We start from the raw sequence: 17154 nt of genomic DNA on the forward strand, positions 1-17154 counted from the left end.
AACCCAAAAACCTTGTATTAACTTAAGGCAGCAGGCAGCTGGCAGCAGTCAGCAGTCAGGGAGGCGGGCAGTGACTGGCTGCGGCTGAGAAAACTGTTACTATTGTTGTTAATGGATTTTTTGTACAATATTTTATTGTTTTTTTATTTCGACTATAAAAAAAATTAATTTTTTGTAAATAAACAGTGAATGCATTAACGATAACACAACTAAAAATAGCGTCATCGTTATTAGTTGCAAGCAGCACGAAGCTGCACATATAATCCGCTCCAATCTGCTGCGATGCTGGTTTAACCCAGTTGGGAGGCAGTGTTGCAATGCACCAACAGGAATATTAACGAAATACAAGCCAACAACAACAACAACAACAACAGCAACAACAAAAAGTGGTACACAACTTTCGCTGACTAGGAATATCGGCTCAGCAGTAAAAGTTAATTACAATAACAAATTTCCAAAAGTATTTTGCCATTAATTATTTGTGTTACTGCTTAAAGTTTTTTTTTATTGAATTGCATTGCATTGAATGAAAAATGTTAAAATATCTTACCTCAACAAAAATGCCCAAAATTAAACTTCTGTAAAAAAATTCGTTGAAGAACGCAACAGAAGCGAATTTTATGACAAAGTGGCAGCAGCGGCAGTGCCCACTTGGCAGTTGTGTTTTTTTTTTTTATTTTTATTTTTTTTTTTTTTTGAATTAAGTATTTTTATTTTTTTCTATTAGAACTAAATTTATTTTGGTGCATTTACATAGTGTAAAAGGTCTTTTGCGCTTCGCATTGCTTTACATAAAATTTATAAACCGAAAAAGAAAAAATTCAATGCTTTTCGTTAATAAGAAAAAATTTGCACTTTTTCCTTGCACTCTCCTCTTACTTTTCTTTCACATTTGCTTATTTGAAGAAATTTACACAATACACCATCTATATTTATCTTGTTTTCTATATCACTTTCAAAATATTCTTATATTTTCACTAAAAATCTATAAACACTTTTCGAAGTATCAATTTTTCTTATTGTATTGTAAATATACTTATAAAGTATTATTTTAATTCTTAAATTTTTACATTTGATTGCATCTCACCGCAAACACTCGACACACGACAACGACAGAAGAAAAACTTGTGACAATTCAACGCAAAACGAAAGAACAAAAGAAGCGAGAAGCGAAATGGTCGAAAAACTGAATATGTCAGCTTATATTTGAAGAGCAGCATTGCCAGCTCAAATATTTCACATATGTGTACTAAAAATGTATACAAATTTCTAACACGAACTATGTGTAATTACACGATAATATATGTTGAAGCTATATGAGCCAGTGCACTTGAACACTTTTACCCTTTATTAACTCGAGATATCTTCAAAACCCCTCTTTACGCCTCGACTGGATTATTGTTTATTACTTCATCGGACTAAGCAATAATTGACCTCAGATCTTCATACCCCCCGAGGAGCCTGTAACCATTCTGAGATTCAAAAACGCGGTGTTAGTAAGTCTGTAAATTTTCGCAAATATGCAAGAAATTTTATAATACTGTAATCACAAGAGATTTTTGTTTGTAATTTTAGCTGTCAAAAATTTTCATTTTGCATTGAAAGCAATAACAATTGAGAGCCAATATTACAAACATAACAGCTAAAATTAGTATAAGATATTTACAAGATGCATAGAAATATATAATAACTTGTATTCATTAAAATCCACTTTACAAAAATATTGTGAAGAGAGTAGTAGCTTGGAAATCAAATTCAAGATAATGTACATTTAAATTTATTTTGTAACGTTATAGCTATTTTTTACTGAATTCACATTAAAGTTTTGATTGTAATTTTAGCTATCAAAAATTTTGAATTGACATTCGAAATCAAAAAGCAAAAATATCGATTAACACAACGTATTGTAGTAATTTGATTGTGAGATTTATTATTTGTCCACACTTTTTAGCGACTTTCACAAAATATTTAACTTGTACATGTGATATACATATCAGACCAATACAGTTTTAACAAATAAATACTTTTGTTTCGTTTTGGCACAAAAATTTCATTTATTATTCAAAACTATTCACAATAGTACAACTTTGTACTTCACACAGTACTACGGTAAACTGTTCAAGTTGAAGTAAACTTGATTTTATGGAAATTACGATTCAAGTTTATTTTTAGTTGGCAAAATTTCCATACATGATTTGAGTTAGTTTTGCTATCGAAATCAAAAATAATTTGAAATAGCAGTTAAAATTACAATTAAAACTCTCGTGTGAATGCAGTATTAGTAAGCTTTAGCTGCACCATTCTATTCAAACAGTATAATTAAATAAAAATATATCGACAAGACAAAATTAACATAAAAATATATATTTATATTTAATATTTATTCTATAAATTTATCCTTTATCCTTAACCCAATTAGTTTTAAGATATTTTGTTAAAAATTTGCAGAACAATGGAAGACGAAACTGTAGAAAAACTAATCTTTCTAGTAAAAGAAAATTGGAATTTTTCAAATTCGCATTTCAAAAATATTAAAAAATAAGCACAAAGAGTTCAATTTTAGAATAATGTATATTGCTAAGTAATAATTCGGTGTATTTTTTTATAAAATTGATGTCATGTTTCTTGAACTCTGAGTTTTCCTCTATATACGATAACACAATGGACCAATAAGCCTAAGTGGATCCTCTAGGGATTGTCAGTATAACCTAACCTTCGTCATGTTTCCACTGCAGCTAAAACTACATATGTTAATGAAATTAAAATTTGGGCGTTTCCATTGGCATAAGCTAATTTGAGCATGTGAAATAGCATGTTTGTTTACATTTTATAATAAAACATGACAAATATTTTAAATTTTAATCATTTCCATGTGGGAAATTTATTTTAAAGGGTTGCATTTGACATTTTTCGCCTTAAGACTGTTGATTTATGCTGATGATTTATTAAGCTCATTTAGCTTTTGTATGGTAAATTATCATCATCAGCGGCGTTAATGAGTAAAACTGCCTAAATGAGATAAGTAAAAACATGGTATTATTTCATTAAACAAATAAATAATTGCCACTTTTTAGCAATTATTTATTTTTTGCTATTTACTTATTCGTTATATTTAAAATTTTTTATATTTATCTTTTTATATAAATATAAAAATTATATATAAATATATAAATTATATATAAATTATACATATTATAATATATATTTATATTATATATTTTATAGTTGTATTTTTAAGTGTATTTATATTTTATAGTTATATTTTTATATAAAATTTTTTATGATCAATTTTATCAATATTGTGTTGTATTGAGCTAATACAACGATATAATAATTTAAATTATTGTTATAAATAAAAATTAGTAAAAACAACAAATCAAATCACCTGTTTTCAACCAAACAATATGACAATCATATTGTCTTTTGTTATTAGATTTTAGTTTTTAGAGATTTCTATCTGCAATCACACATGCATTTAACATTTTTTAATAAAATCCAAAGAAATTATTAAAACTGTAACATATTTTATTGTTATATTAAAGAGCCTTCTACAAAGTAGCTGATAGCAAAATAATAGGATGTTCCAGCTTATTTTATCCGAATTATTACTTAAGAAAAGTTTAAGTACTTACACTTAAATTTTCAAACTAAGCAAACAGTGAAGCAAGTAGAAAAATAAAAAGCGTTTCAGAATTTTTTATATTGATTTTTAAATTAAATTTTTTAAAAAAAATTGTTTATTTTTTCATTTTAGATTTGAATTAATGAAATAAAATTATTTTAATTAAATTAAAATTAATTTAATTTCTTGTCTTTATTTCAAATTTTTTTTTAATTACAGCTTTATTTTATTTGTAAATATTTTTGATCAACAAGTATTTCTATTATAAGCTATGTAATATATCATTGCAAATATTTCGCAGTTGCTATTACTATTTTGTTTTTTGTTACAGTATTTTATATATCTTTATCTAAATCTTAAATTTTTCCATTTTAAAGTGAAATCGGACGAGATTTATTTGAAATCTGATGATTATTATTTTACTATACAACACTGCTTGTGTTAATATCGTAAATATTTTTACGATATTGGACAAATTAGAAATGCAATGTCAAACAATATTTTGTAGAAAACATTAAAGAATACCTTTCTTTGGTACTCTATGGTATATATTGAAAATAAAGTGATGTTGGGTGAAGCAAGTATTTATAAAATAGGTATTATAATATTTTCGTATATAAATTTATTTTATCCATTTTATTCATTAAATGGGATTGACTTTTGTGAAAGCCTTATAAACAAAGTCCCTGCTCTCTAACCATTTTATAAGTATAATTACTTTGGAATAGCTCGTTACAGTGACTATAATTGAAAAAGGTCAATAATAATAATAAATAATAATAGCCAAATAATAAATTACTAGTATTTTTGGCATTCCAAAGACGATCGCATGCGTTCCAAATATGTTCCAAATGCATAGGAATACATTGAACATACTCTAAATAAAAGCTCTTCATGGCATTTTGACAGTTTAAGAAAGCTGTTTTTGACATATTTACATAAAAAGGTAAATAAATGTTTGGTGGTTGCATTTGCTTGAAAACGATGCACCTCTTTTTAGAACTTCTACTTCCCAAAAAGTACTCAATCGAAGTTAAAAATATGTTTTCAGTTTAAATTGTAAGGTTTGAATGTATATTTACCCTTCATGCAACAATTTTTTTAGCACAGACTAAAAATCAAATCAACAGGCAAGTTGAAAAATCAGCTGCTTGGAATGGAAACAAATGAATTACAACAAATGTAAACACTTTCAAATGGCTCAATCAAAATTAGCCATTTTTAGCCAGAGTAAACGCCATATAAGATTTGTATAAATAGTTTGTGCGCACCTTATTGAGTTAATAATATTACATCACGTAAACAAAATATATGTTGGGACATATAATATACACATAGCAGAAAAAGTCTACGGATATTCACAAAATTTTTCTTGTATTACGCATAACTTTTTTAATTTTTACTCAAATTCATTTTTATTTTCTGTTTTATTTTAACCAAAGAAACAACAATAAAGTTCCAATATAAAAAATGAACAGTTATTCTTTAAAAAAAAATTAAACACAATTATATGCAAAAGTAAAGAAGCAGAAGAAGTCTACGTACATTTCTTAGACAATAAATAAATTATAATGATTCTAGTATAGTTAAAGTTTAGTGTGGAGCAGGGATAAGCCCCCCAGCCACAATGGAGTAAAAGTGCGCAATAGCACTAACTCAAATCACAACAACAACAACAACAACAACAACAACAACAACATACAAATTCAAACAAAATTCAAAAATTTCATAAATTAGAAAATTGGAAAAAAAGTAAAATTTCAGTGTTTTATTTTGAAATTTTCAACATTTTACCATTTGTTTTAATTTTGTATTCAATTTAATTTTCAATTTATGTTAATTATTTATTTTTATACGCAATGTAATTTGCTTGCGTTATACTAGTTTTGCTATTTGTCAAAATATAACACTTGACAGATTGTAACAGTGATACCAATGCCTCGCTTAGCGAATATAGGCCAGCATGCATTTTTTGCCATACTTCAGAAACTCACAACTTACAATTTCTATATATTATTTCTTACCTTTCAAATGCAACTCTGAGTGTATGGCAGCATAAAATTGAACATTCCATTTGGTATTTTTTCAGACTGTTTTTAACTTTTGTACGAGGAAGGTGGTGAAGTCGAAGTGGAAATCGAAATCGAGAGAAACAAAGACATCGTATACATTACGCCCTGATGGAATAAAATTTAGTTAAATAATATTTAAATTTAATGAAAATAGTAGAGTGTTTAATATAAAACGAAAGTGTAAGTGAAAAATTTTATTGCGAAAGTGAAAATTACGTAAGAACATTGGTTTTTGCTAGAAAAATGTGCAAATAAAAAATTTAATAGAATAAAAAAAGATGATTTCATCTTTGGCATAAAGAAAAATATTAAGTGATTACGAAAATTGTTTAAAGAATGAATAATTGAATGAAAATAAGTTATTTGAATGAAAGCGAGTAAAATTGCAAACATAAATAAGCGTAAATATGAAAATTAAATTGTGTTTAAACTGAAGGAAATTGCAAAAAGTCGAGACTCCGCTGGCCAATGAGGCAACACACAGAACTGGTTAGAACGCCCACATCGGTGTATGGACTCGTTCGGAGACGCGGAGGCAGTGTTTATAAGCATAATTTTATCAATCTGTTTTCTATTTATTTGGATTTCTATGCTGCAGATGTCGAAGCGATCTTTTTTTTGCTTCTATTTATTTTTCGTATCTCTCAGAGGTGTTTGATGTTGTTTTTAGTTGCTCCGTTGCAAATGCGTGGGGTTAAAGACTATTTTTTATATATGAACATTAGTTTTTTTTTTTTGTTTTTAGGGCATATAAATGATCTAGTACAGTTTGATTCTTAAATTATAATTGCAATAAGTTTTGAAAGTGTAAAAAGTATAAGAGCAGCAGAGTATTGATCTCAAGTGGCATAAGTATGAGCCATAAATATGGCATAGCAAAGTTGGTTGAGAGTTAATACCATATTGCGATTAGTCATTGGCGCGATGTCATGTCAATTAAACCGAAGTTGTTTGGATTCATGCAATTTCCTAGAAAAGAATGTGTATGTTAGCTTTCTAAGATGACGTTTTTCGCTTCACTTAAGGATAAGATAACAATTGGATTATTAATTTTCACGAAAATTTCAATATTCAATATTTTCTTTGCTTTGTTATTTTTAAATACTTTATCATTTTATTTAGTAATTATAAAAAAATCTCAAAATCAGAATGCTTTGGTTTCAACTACAATTTTATTGTCCATAATTAGAATTACACCAAAAAAAGGCATTAACCTATTTTTCCTGAAGATGCTAGTGTGTTGACTTACCTGTTTCTGCTCTTGTTTATATAAAAGTACATGACGTCATATCTGGAAATGTTAGATGTTGATGATAATAAAAACTAACATTTACTTAAACTTCTAGCATAAATGAGGGTACATGATAAATAACGTAAAGTAGATTTAAAATCCTAATTAAATATTTACAGCAACTACTACATTTATGAAAACCTATTCACACGACAGGAATTAACATTCCTATAAATCTAAATCAAGTTTAAAAATTCCTTTCTGAAAGCAATTTTCGTTTTTCATTTTTCCTTTAAATTTAAAATTTATATTTAAGAACATCAGTATTTTCCTTTGAATTTATAAATCTTTATTTGTGGGGTTTCCTCCGAGTGTTGATTGTCGCTTACATTTAGTAAAAATGTCGTGTGAATGCTGAATTAATCTTGAGCTGGGTATTTAGATTGAGTTTTGCCGTGTGCATGTGTGAAAGGCTATAAAGAAAACTTAACGCTTCTTTTTCTTTACGTTATGACACTAGTAAAATATGCTTCTTTGCATGAATCTAGATCATAATACTCTAGGGTAACTCTTTAACTAGAGATTTGCTTTTAACATAGTTTTCATTTTTGTTTGGTTTCTTTGCGGTAATTTTTTCACCCGAGATTAAGGTAAACACAAGAGCTTTATTTATAACACTCTAGATATTTTGTTAGATTAATAAATTCACTCTAAAATCAACAGCTGTTTTATGTTAATTGACAATTTGTTTTGTTTTTGGCATTTTTAATATTTATAAATTAAATTAAAAGCATATTGCAAAATAAGCTAAAAATAAATACATTAATAAAATAAACGGTACTGATTTGCCAGCATATGTGTAACTCAAATAATACTGGAATTACCCATAACTTGTTGTTTGATTAGGCCACAAATTTAAACAAAATATAAGAGATCGAGAGCGAAACTAGATTTGCCAATCGAAAGCGACAAACGTTTTGCCGTGTGAATGTGAGTAAACACTTTTGGCATGACCTTAGGGAGAAGTTCTGACCACAATTATCAAATGTTATATATTCAAACTGATCTTATAAGAACAGAATTTGGTTTCGATAACACAAGCCTTATCTCAACCATTGTTAAATTAAACTTTATATGACAACTATTTATTAGGATCGTTCGTAGTAGAGAGGATAAGTTAGTTTAAATAATTAGTATACTATTTAATTTAAATTAGTTTACCTCATTCAATTTTTATTATAAGTTGAAAGAAATTTCATGATTTTAATAAAAAATATTGGATCAAATGATATAAAAAAAAAGAAAAAATTGTTTATGATGTGTTCAAAGAATCTAAACTTGACTAAAACTTTACAGTAAAGAAGACCCGACATGAAGACCCGAAAAATATGATTTTTCATACAATTTGCTATCTCCGATCTCATAACAGTTCCTGTTACCACATTCTTTAAAAATATCCTGTTATTATTCCATTCGAATATAAAGGTTCGTTTCTTATTAGTGTATCACACTATCCATATTTGAACATCAAATTTCTTTTTGTAACCATCTTTATGCAAATGTTTTAAAACCGTATTGTAGTTGAACTTTGGGACCTTAAGGAGGTCTAGATTGTGTATATGCCGATCGTTTTGAACTTAATCCATAATTCCATTTTGTTGATTAGTTGATAGACTATTCAGAGAATGGAAACGAATGTACTTGACAATCAATATACTTCTTTGAACATAACAGTTATAAATATTTTTATATTGCTGCACCATATTCTGTTCTTAATCAAGACAATATTCTAAAATAGATCTAATTTTTCTGAAATTTTATTATGCTTTGCAATAACTTATACCAGAAAGCATCAATTTCACTCTACCAGTTGTTAGCTAGACAAAAAAAAATAACAGCTGGATTTAAATTGCAGTTCCAAAGCTATTGCATTCATAAAATAAACAAAAAAAACAATTATAAATATCTTATGTCCAACGTAATAGAATTAATTAGTCATAAGTTCTTAGGTTCTCCTATAATGGAATTTTTATTACTTTACTTGTTTTGAGTTTACTCATTTTTATTATTTATTTATTATTTAATGTAAACTTTTAAAATAAAAAACTGTTTATATAGTTTTTACATATATTTAATTATTATTTATATAGTCCTCTTATATATATGATTCCATCTTTCGATGTTTCTTGACATATATATATGTTATATAACATAAACATTATTTTCCTTGATAAGCAAATTCACATTCACTGTTTGTTGATATATTTTTACCTCAGTTATCTGATGACTATCTACCTATCTATCCATTTCTATATTACCATTTACTATAACATCTAATAATGTAGATTACAGCAGGTTCTTATAGGATGTGGGATTAAGAATTGAAATTAACATAATAAAAATAATGGATCCTCTTTTTCCACCGATCTTACAGAACTGCAATTCTTAAAATTGGGGACATACCAATTTGTCAGCTTAGTTCAATTTTTTATATAAATGGAAGGTCGTATCTGTTCTTTTTTATGTTGTTTTATTACTTAAATGGAGAAATCGTAGCTGTTCTCTTTGATATTGTCTGCGTGTCAATTAGATACCAAAAATTAGATTTTGGTAGTTCTCTTTATCTGGTGTATAAGCAACGTTTTAACCTAAGTCGACTATTTATAGGATACCATATCATACTTGAATATAGGATTGAAACGAATAATATTATTTTTTAATATTAAATAAATGTTTTTATTTTTTACAGTAATTTCTAAGCCTAATAGTATGTTTCCACTGGCTTCATTAAACCAGTTAACTTACTTAAGATTGCTTGAATTACTTGAATCTCAAGTCAGTTAACCTATCTAACGAAGCTAGTGGAAACGTACTATTAAAACTCTTTTTTAAGCAATTGATCATATATTATTTTATTCTTCTTCAATGTTTTATTTTAAATGCTATTAGACAGCACTAAAGCTTTGATCATTTATTAGGTTCTGATTTTGTGGAAATTGACATGAATTAAATGGAATAGAACAATTTACTTATGGTATGAAATTTTCTATTATTGATTTTGAAATAATTTATAGGAGTACATTCAGATAATTATATATTAAATCAACCTATTTTCCAAACAGTAAGCTTATTTATGTTAAGTTATGTTAAGCCTTTTCCGAGTTAGTACATCTGGACACTTTTACTCTATGATAGCTGGGGGGATTCTGCAGAGTCCCGCCCATCTCGCTGACTAATTTGAGTATTCCTGATAATCTTCGTGATTATTCAGTGATTAATCTAAGATCTGCGTACCGCCCAGTGCGGTTAGTGATTACTCTGAGATTATGTAGTGCTAAGTAGGGCAGCCTGTCGGTTTTCGCATATAGCTTCAGAGCTCTGTCCCTTATGTATTTTTTGACCGGATCTATTTTAAGGTCTTTTAGTATACAAACAGTAAGGTATGAAATTAAAAGCTTGCAGTTAAGTTTCTTATATTGAAGTTTTTTTCGAGTTAGTGCAACTGGGTTCTTTTACTCTTTCTTAACTGGGGGGGTTTCTACAGAGTCCCTCCCTTCTCTTTGACTAATTTATGTATTCCTCACAAGCTTCGCTGACAATTTTTTAGCTGGGGGGTTTCTACAGAGTCTCTGCCATCTCTTTGACTGATTTATGTATGCCTCACAAGCTTCGCTGATTATTCGATGATTGATTTAAGTTTTGCATATCGCCCCGTACGACTTGTGTCTACTCTGAGATTAGATAGTGCTATGTTAAGTTTCGTTAATACTATATGTTTTCCATATTGTTATTGTTGTTGTGAACCGCAGAGATTTTATAGAGCAGGTAACATGTAAAGCATTACACATAATTTGTTGCCATACCCTATATGTGGGACTATACCACATATATGTTCCCCACCGTAGCTAATAGATTTTAACTTGAATAAACCATTGGTGATATATTTTCATATATAAGAATTTTTCATTTACATTTTTGTTGAAAATTTGTTAAAATTTCTGGTGGTTGGTGCACTACGGATTCACGTCCCCTGCAATTGCTTATGTACGTAATCCATGTGTGTCGATGAATCTCCCACCTTGAGTTGTCGTAATTATGTACACACGTATTCCGTCATTTCCTTACGTTTTCGTTGTTTTATTTTTAATTTATTAATTTTTTCTCTCGGTCACTTCTCATGCGGATGAGTCATTTTTGAAGTGATTTGATTCATTCGAAATCTTGGTGATTGTATATGAAAACACATTGGCGTATCTGCGAGTTGCTTTGTTGTTGCTGTTATTTCGATATTATTATAATTCTTTTTTTCAATCTTAATTTTTTTATTAAATTTATTAATATTTTGTTATGTTATGTTATGTGTCCCCAATCCGCGCATCTCTCACCTGCTCCAACTACGCCAAATGTATTTGGTTATTGGCTTGAATTTTTCTTTATTAAATTTACTTCAATTTAACTGCTATGAGTATTTAGTTAATATGTTTTATCGTAATATTTTGCATTTTTAGTATTTTTACTTTGTGGTTTTATCAGTGTTTGTTTAGCAAACGTCAAGTCAAGTAGATTTGCTTCGGTGACATAAAACTTATTTAAAGCATTTTTGCTTTCAGCGTGGAGCTTATCTCGTTTGCCTGGCCTAGCCTACGATGAATTATTTACCGGTTGTTGATAAAATACAAATTGTTTAAAATAAAAATTTATTTAAAACAATTAATTTTATTGTTGGTCAACGTATTGAATTACTTACGTAATTTTTTCTGACTTTTTTTAATAATTATTTTTTTTTTCCTTTAAATTGCATTTTATTAATTTAACACCGTTTCTATTGCAGCATTATTAATCAGTTACACAAGCAAATCAGTTACACACAACCAAACAAATATGTTTTCCAAACAGCGCTTCCTGGCCGAGGTGGTGCTGCTCTTCATCGCCTGCAGTTGCGTTTTTTCCGTTGAGGCTCAATTAGCCGACAAAACACAGAATCCTTGCGTCAATAAGCGCACGTGCCATGAATGCATACAAACACAAAGCTGTGCTTGGTGCATGCAACCCGACCATGGTGACAAACCACGCTGCTTCGATCATAGTTACTCAAATATCTGTCCGGAACAATATATTTGGTATCCGAAAACAGAAGAGCAATTCATTATAAACCGTGAACTTACACGTGGTGGTGCGGCGCGTGCCGCCGGTGGGCAAATGATGTATGGTGGTTCTTATGCAGCCAATTCCTCATACAGCAGTTCTAGTTCGGGTTCATACGGTGCTGCTTATGGTGGCGGAGCAAGTGGTTTTGCTGCTGGCTCTGCATCTAGCGCTGCAGCAGGCAGCGACATTGTACAAATTAGTCCACAACGTGTTAGCTTAAAGTTGCGCATAAGTATGTATATACATAATTTAATATATAATATTGTATAATATATTATTTGAAATTGTTTTTTAGATGAAGTGTATCCCTTGAGTTTCCGTTACTCACAAGCAGAAGATTATCCAGTTGATCTTTATTATTTGATGGACTTGTCTAAATCCATGGAAGATGACAAAAATAAATTGTCAGCATTGGGTGATTTGTTGTCGGAGACTATGCGTAATATAACATCGAATTTCCGTTTGGGTTTTGGCTCATTCGTTGATAAGGTGCTGATGCCTTACGTTTCTACAATTCCAAAGAAGTGAGTAATTATTTTTAGTTAATGTGAAAAAATTATTATAAAATTGTACACAACAAAAGCTCATATTATTACAGTATATCATTAAACTTATGTATAAATTTTTTATAAATGAGAAATGTATATATAAAATAAAAATATACAACAGAACAGTATAGAAAAGCATACAACAATAATTATAAAATTTGATTAAGTTTGGTTTATAAGCTGGTTTTAAAAATAGTAAAGTGCTGTGATGTCTGGACTTCTGCGAATAATAAAAATCTTTGAGTTTAAATAGCAAAGCTGTGTGCAATATTTGGCAGTCTCAGCGACTTTCTTCAGGCTCAAAGTTATTTGCGAAGACCAATAATAATGAGTAACTGACAATACTGAAAACAGTTGTGCGATCAACCAATAAATTCTGTTAATAAAAAATAAAAATTTTTGTTGTTGCAATTCGTTACTGTTTTGTTTAAAAATAGTTTCTTTCTCATATTTTAATTGGAAACTAAAATTAAATTTCGAAATGTTATATTTTACATATTCTATTAATATATTTTTATATTTTATTTATAAATTTTTATATTTTATTTACATACTTTTATATTTTATTTATATTTTGTTTTATATATATTTATTTTTTATTTATTTATTTATTGTGTATTATATATACATTTTTAAATATTATATATATTTTTTTTTTTAAACACTTTTATACTTTTTGTATATTTTATTAAATTATTATTAAATAATATAACATTAAAATATAACTTAAATGTTCATAATATATATAGTTATTAGCGTGTTGTAATAAAGATATTATTTATTTATTTGCTGCATTGTCGAATATAGATAAATTACTATATCGTAAATATGTATTAATTTTATATATATTTTATTATATTATGATTAAAACACGTTTAAAATATAACTTTATATAAAATTTATAGTAAATATAGATACATTTGCTTAGTGTGTTGTGGTAATATATTTATTATTTATTTATTTATTTTATGTATTACCTAATATTTAAATATAGTCCCAAAAACTTTTGTTTACATTTTTGTTTATAGCTTTTATTATATTATTATTAATTATTATAAGATAAAAATATGACTGCGAAGTTCATAGTATATATAGATGTATTTGTTAATTATGTATGTTGTTGTAATGTAAATATTTATTTATTTAATGTATTTTCTAATATTTAAATATGACGGAAGGAATTTTTGTTTAATGTTTTGATAAATTATTATAGAGTGCAATAATGTATTAAACATATGAAAGAGAGTCTGTTATTCAATGTCCAGCAACTCTTAGGCTTACATTATAGTACAAGGATATTAGTGAAGAAATATTTATTATTATCTGAATGCCGCAAACATATTTCTATTAGTGCTATTAAAATTTTTTTATTTATAATTTCTTTTAGTTAAAAGATTTTATAACTTCTAAATATGTAAAATGAATTATAATAATTTTATTATTTATTATTTTTTTACTATGTTTTTTTAATTATATACTACTCATTTTTTCATAATTTTTTTTCATTATATTTATATTTATTAGATGTATATTTATATTTATTAGATATATTTATTAGATATTTATATTTATAATATTAATATTTATTGTATTATATTTATATATTTTATATTTATATATATTATATTTATATTTATTATATTTATAATATTAATATTTATTGTGATTATTTATATTTTATATTATATTATATTATTTTTATATTTATATTTATTAAATTTATATTTATTAAATTTATATTTATTATATTTATATGTATTATATTTAAATTTATTATATCTATATTTATTATATTTATATTTTTTTTATTTATAACGTACTGCAAAAATGAAATGTGTTTTGCAATTCTGCATTAACAAAATTGTTAATAAAAACACTTAAGTATTATAAATAGGGTTTTAATATTATTATTCTTAAAATTTAACTAAGTATTAAAAAATTTAATTTAATCCGTAATATATAAATAATTTTTCAAGGATTATCTTTAAACTAAATGATAAACCTAAATATATTCTTAGGTTAGCTTTTTATGGAGATAATACTTTACATTTATTTGTAGTATTCTTACTAAGAAATCATTTAACTTTATTAATTCCGACTTATTTGTTATTCTATTTTATTTTATTAAAAGCTAATTAAATTATTTGTATTAAACATGAAATAAAATTTTAATTAGTATATACATTTTATGTAGGCAGTCCAATTTAGCTTGCACTTAATTAACTTTTCTTTTTAACTTTATTTAAATGAGTTAAATATTTAACCAATTAAGATTGAAAATTTTATATTCTATTAATTTATATTTAATAATTTACAATAATTTTACGCCTATTAATACAAGTTGTTTGCATTGTTTTTTTTTTCTTATGTTAAAAAAAAAAATTTAATACGAACTAACAAAAAAATTTTCAACAACAACAACAAAAACACCATCAACAATACCACAACTTTAAAAAATAACAACTATAACAATAATAGACTTTTACATCCATGTGACGGCTGTGAGGCTCCTTATGGTTATCGCAATCACATGCCTCTGAGTACAGATACATCCACTTTTACTGTAAGATTTTCTTTAATTTAAAACTTTAAAAGTTAATTTATTAATTTTAAAACATGTCCACATACAACACATTTTGTTCATTTTACTTGAAATAATTGTTTTTAATTCTGCACTTTGTTTCTGTTATATATGATTTCTGTTATATTCTTCGTATATTGCATTATTTCTTATACATAATCTCCTCTCTGCACTTTGGCATTTGGCATAGTTGAATGTTCTGTAGTTTCATTTGTGGGAACGTTTTTAAAAAAGGTTCAATAATTATGCTTTATCTGTCAATTTTCTATCTTAGTTGCACTTCTTTAAGTTTTTTGTTTTTATTTTATTTAAATTTAATTTTTGATTTTATTTAAATTTAACTTTTATTTTATTTAAATTTTATGTTTTAAATAATATAATTATGATTATGTTTTAAAAATACTTCATCATTCAAAAATAACTTTTTCGGTTATTAAATTATATGACATTATAAAACAAGTATAATAAAAATGTTTTTATTTATTTTTAACTTATTTTATATAACATTCAGTTATATATATATCAGTTATTTTTTAACATATTAAAGAAATTTTTATAGCTTTCAAAAAACCAAAAATAACTAACAGTGTTATCTAGTTAAACAATTGTACTGATATAGCAAATAGCAAAAACGTGCTAAAATCATGAACATAATGTTTGGTTGTTATATTTAAATATATTAAACTATAGTCAAACATGGTCCACCTATAATAAAAATAAATCCTCGGAACTCATTAAAAGAGACCGCGTGAACACAGCAAGGCTTACTGCAATTCTTTCTAGTCATTGGTGTGTGGGAAGCCACGCAGTGAAACTACGCATTCCCCATAACCCTCACTGCAGAAGTTGTGGAAACCCGTAGGCGAAAGAAACATTAATACATTTTCTCTGTGAATGCCCGGCTTTGGCGTCCAGAAGATATAGGTTCTTAGGAAAATACATCTTTGATAGTTTATCAGACTGCTCAACGGTGAAGATGAAAGATCTATTAAATTACCTAAATTCAGCGAGATGGATTTAGTCTCTACTCTTCTAAACGGCCAAAAATCGCTAATTGAGTTGCATGGAAGTTATCTAATGACCTGCCACTGCAACCAACTATAGTCAGATAAAGTTGTATGAAAATTTGATCATATCGTATGTTTATCATCTATATGCAGAATTTAAAAGGATTTAAAAAGGATCATCTACATGCCGAAACTATAATGGTTTTTGTTAAATAGCATAACCAGCTATTTATGAAGTAATTTTTACTTGCATGTAACATAGATATATATACAAATAACTCTGTAAGCAGTAAAATTTTCTCTCCTTGTTATATCCGTTAATTCCTATCAATCTATAACATATATGGATAGTTACCGCAATCAGATTGATACCATCGCCAATTAACAGTTCTGCAATATAGTTAGTATCTTTTTCGAGGTTCTCATTAGTACTGCAACTCGGTTCTCAAAGGATTATCATATTTCTGTTTGACAAGTCCGCGAAACCCTATATTTTATGAATATAGGGGATGAATATGTTATATGGCTAAATGTAAATGATACATTTTAAAGAGTTTTTTTTCTTTAGTTGTTAAAATAAAAATAAATAAAAACATTTATTATTCTGTATATTAGAGTAATTGGTCAATCGAGTTAAAGTTTTGTTAAAAATAAAAATAAAATGAAAATGACTTAAATTATTTTACACCTATTTTTATTATTTTAAACTCTGTGTATTTAATCCGTGTATTTTATTATTGTACACTATAAAAAAATTAGTGTAAAATAACACAATATAATATAATTTTAGTATTACTTTACACTTTAATAATTATAATAATTTTTAGTGTGAAATAATTTAAGTTGTTTTTATTTAATTTTTATTTTTAATAAAAGCTTTACACATATATAATAATATATTATATTATATTATAATTATAATGTATTATATAATAATTATAATTA

The 17154-nt window shown here is 26.7% G+C and overlaps 2 protein-coding genes across 3 annotated transcripts in view; both read left to right on the forward strand.

The window, feature by feature from the left end:
• Positions 1-17154, forward strand: part of LOC119669188 (rho GTPase-activating protein 21-A) — a 186605-nt gene that overhangs the window by 63736 nt on the left and 105715 nt on the right. The gene's annotated exons all lie outside the window — the stretch shown is intronic.
• The window catches only part of LOC119673304 (integrin beta-PS-like), a 17089-nt gene continuing 5616 nt past the window's right edge, over positions 5682-17154 (forward strand). The window contains exons 1-4 of the mRNA XM_038084568.1: positions 5682-5874; positions 11757-12305; positions 12369-12597; positions 15100-15184. Coding sequence (XP_037940496.1) covers positions 11807-12305; positions 12369-12597; positions 15100-15184 — 813 coding nt within the window. The 5' untranslated portion in view covers positions 5682-5874; positions 11757-11806. The remainder of the gene's footprint in view (positions 5875-11756; positions 12306-12368; positions 12598-15099; positions 15185-17154) is intronic.

This window comes from Teleopsis dalmanni, chromosome 1 (genome assembly GCF_002237135.1).
Source record: "Teleopsis dalmanni isolate 2A chromosome 1, ASM223713v2, whole genome shotgun sequence".
Lineage (NCBI taxonomy): Eukaryota > Metazoa > Arthropoda > Insecta > Diptera > Diopsidae > Teleopsis > Teleopsis dalmanni.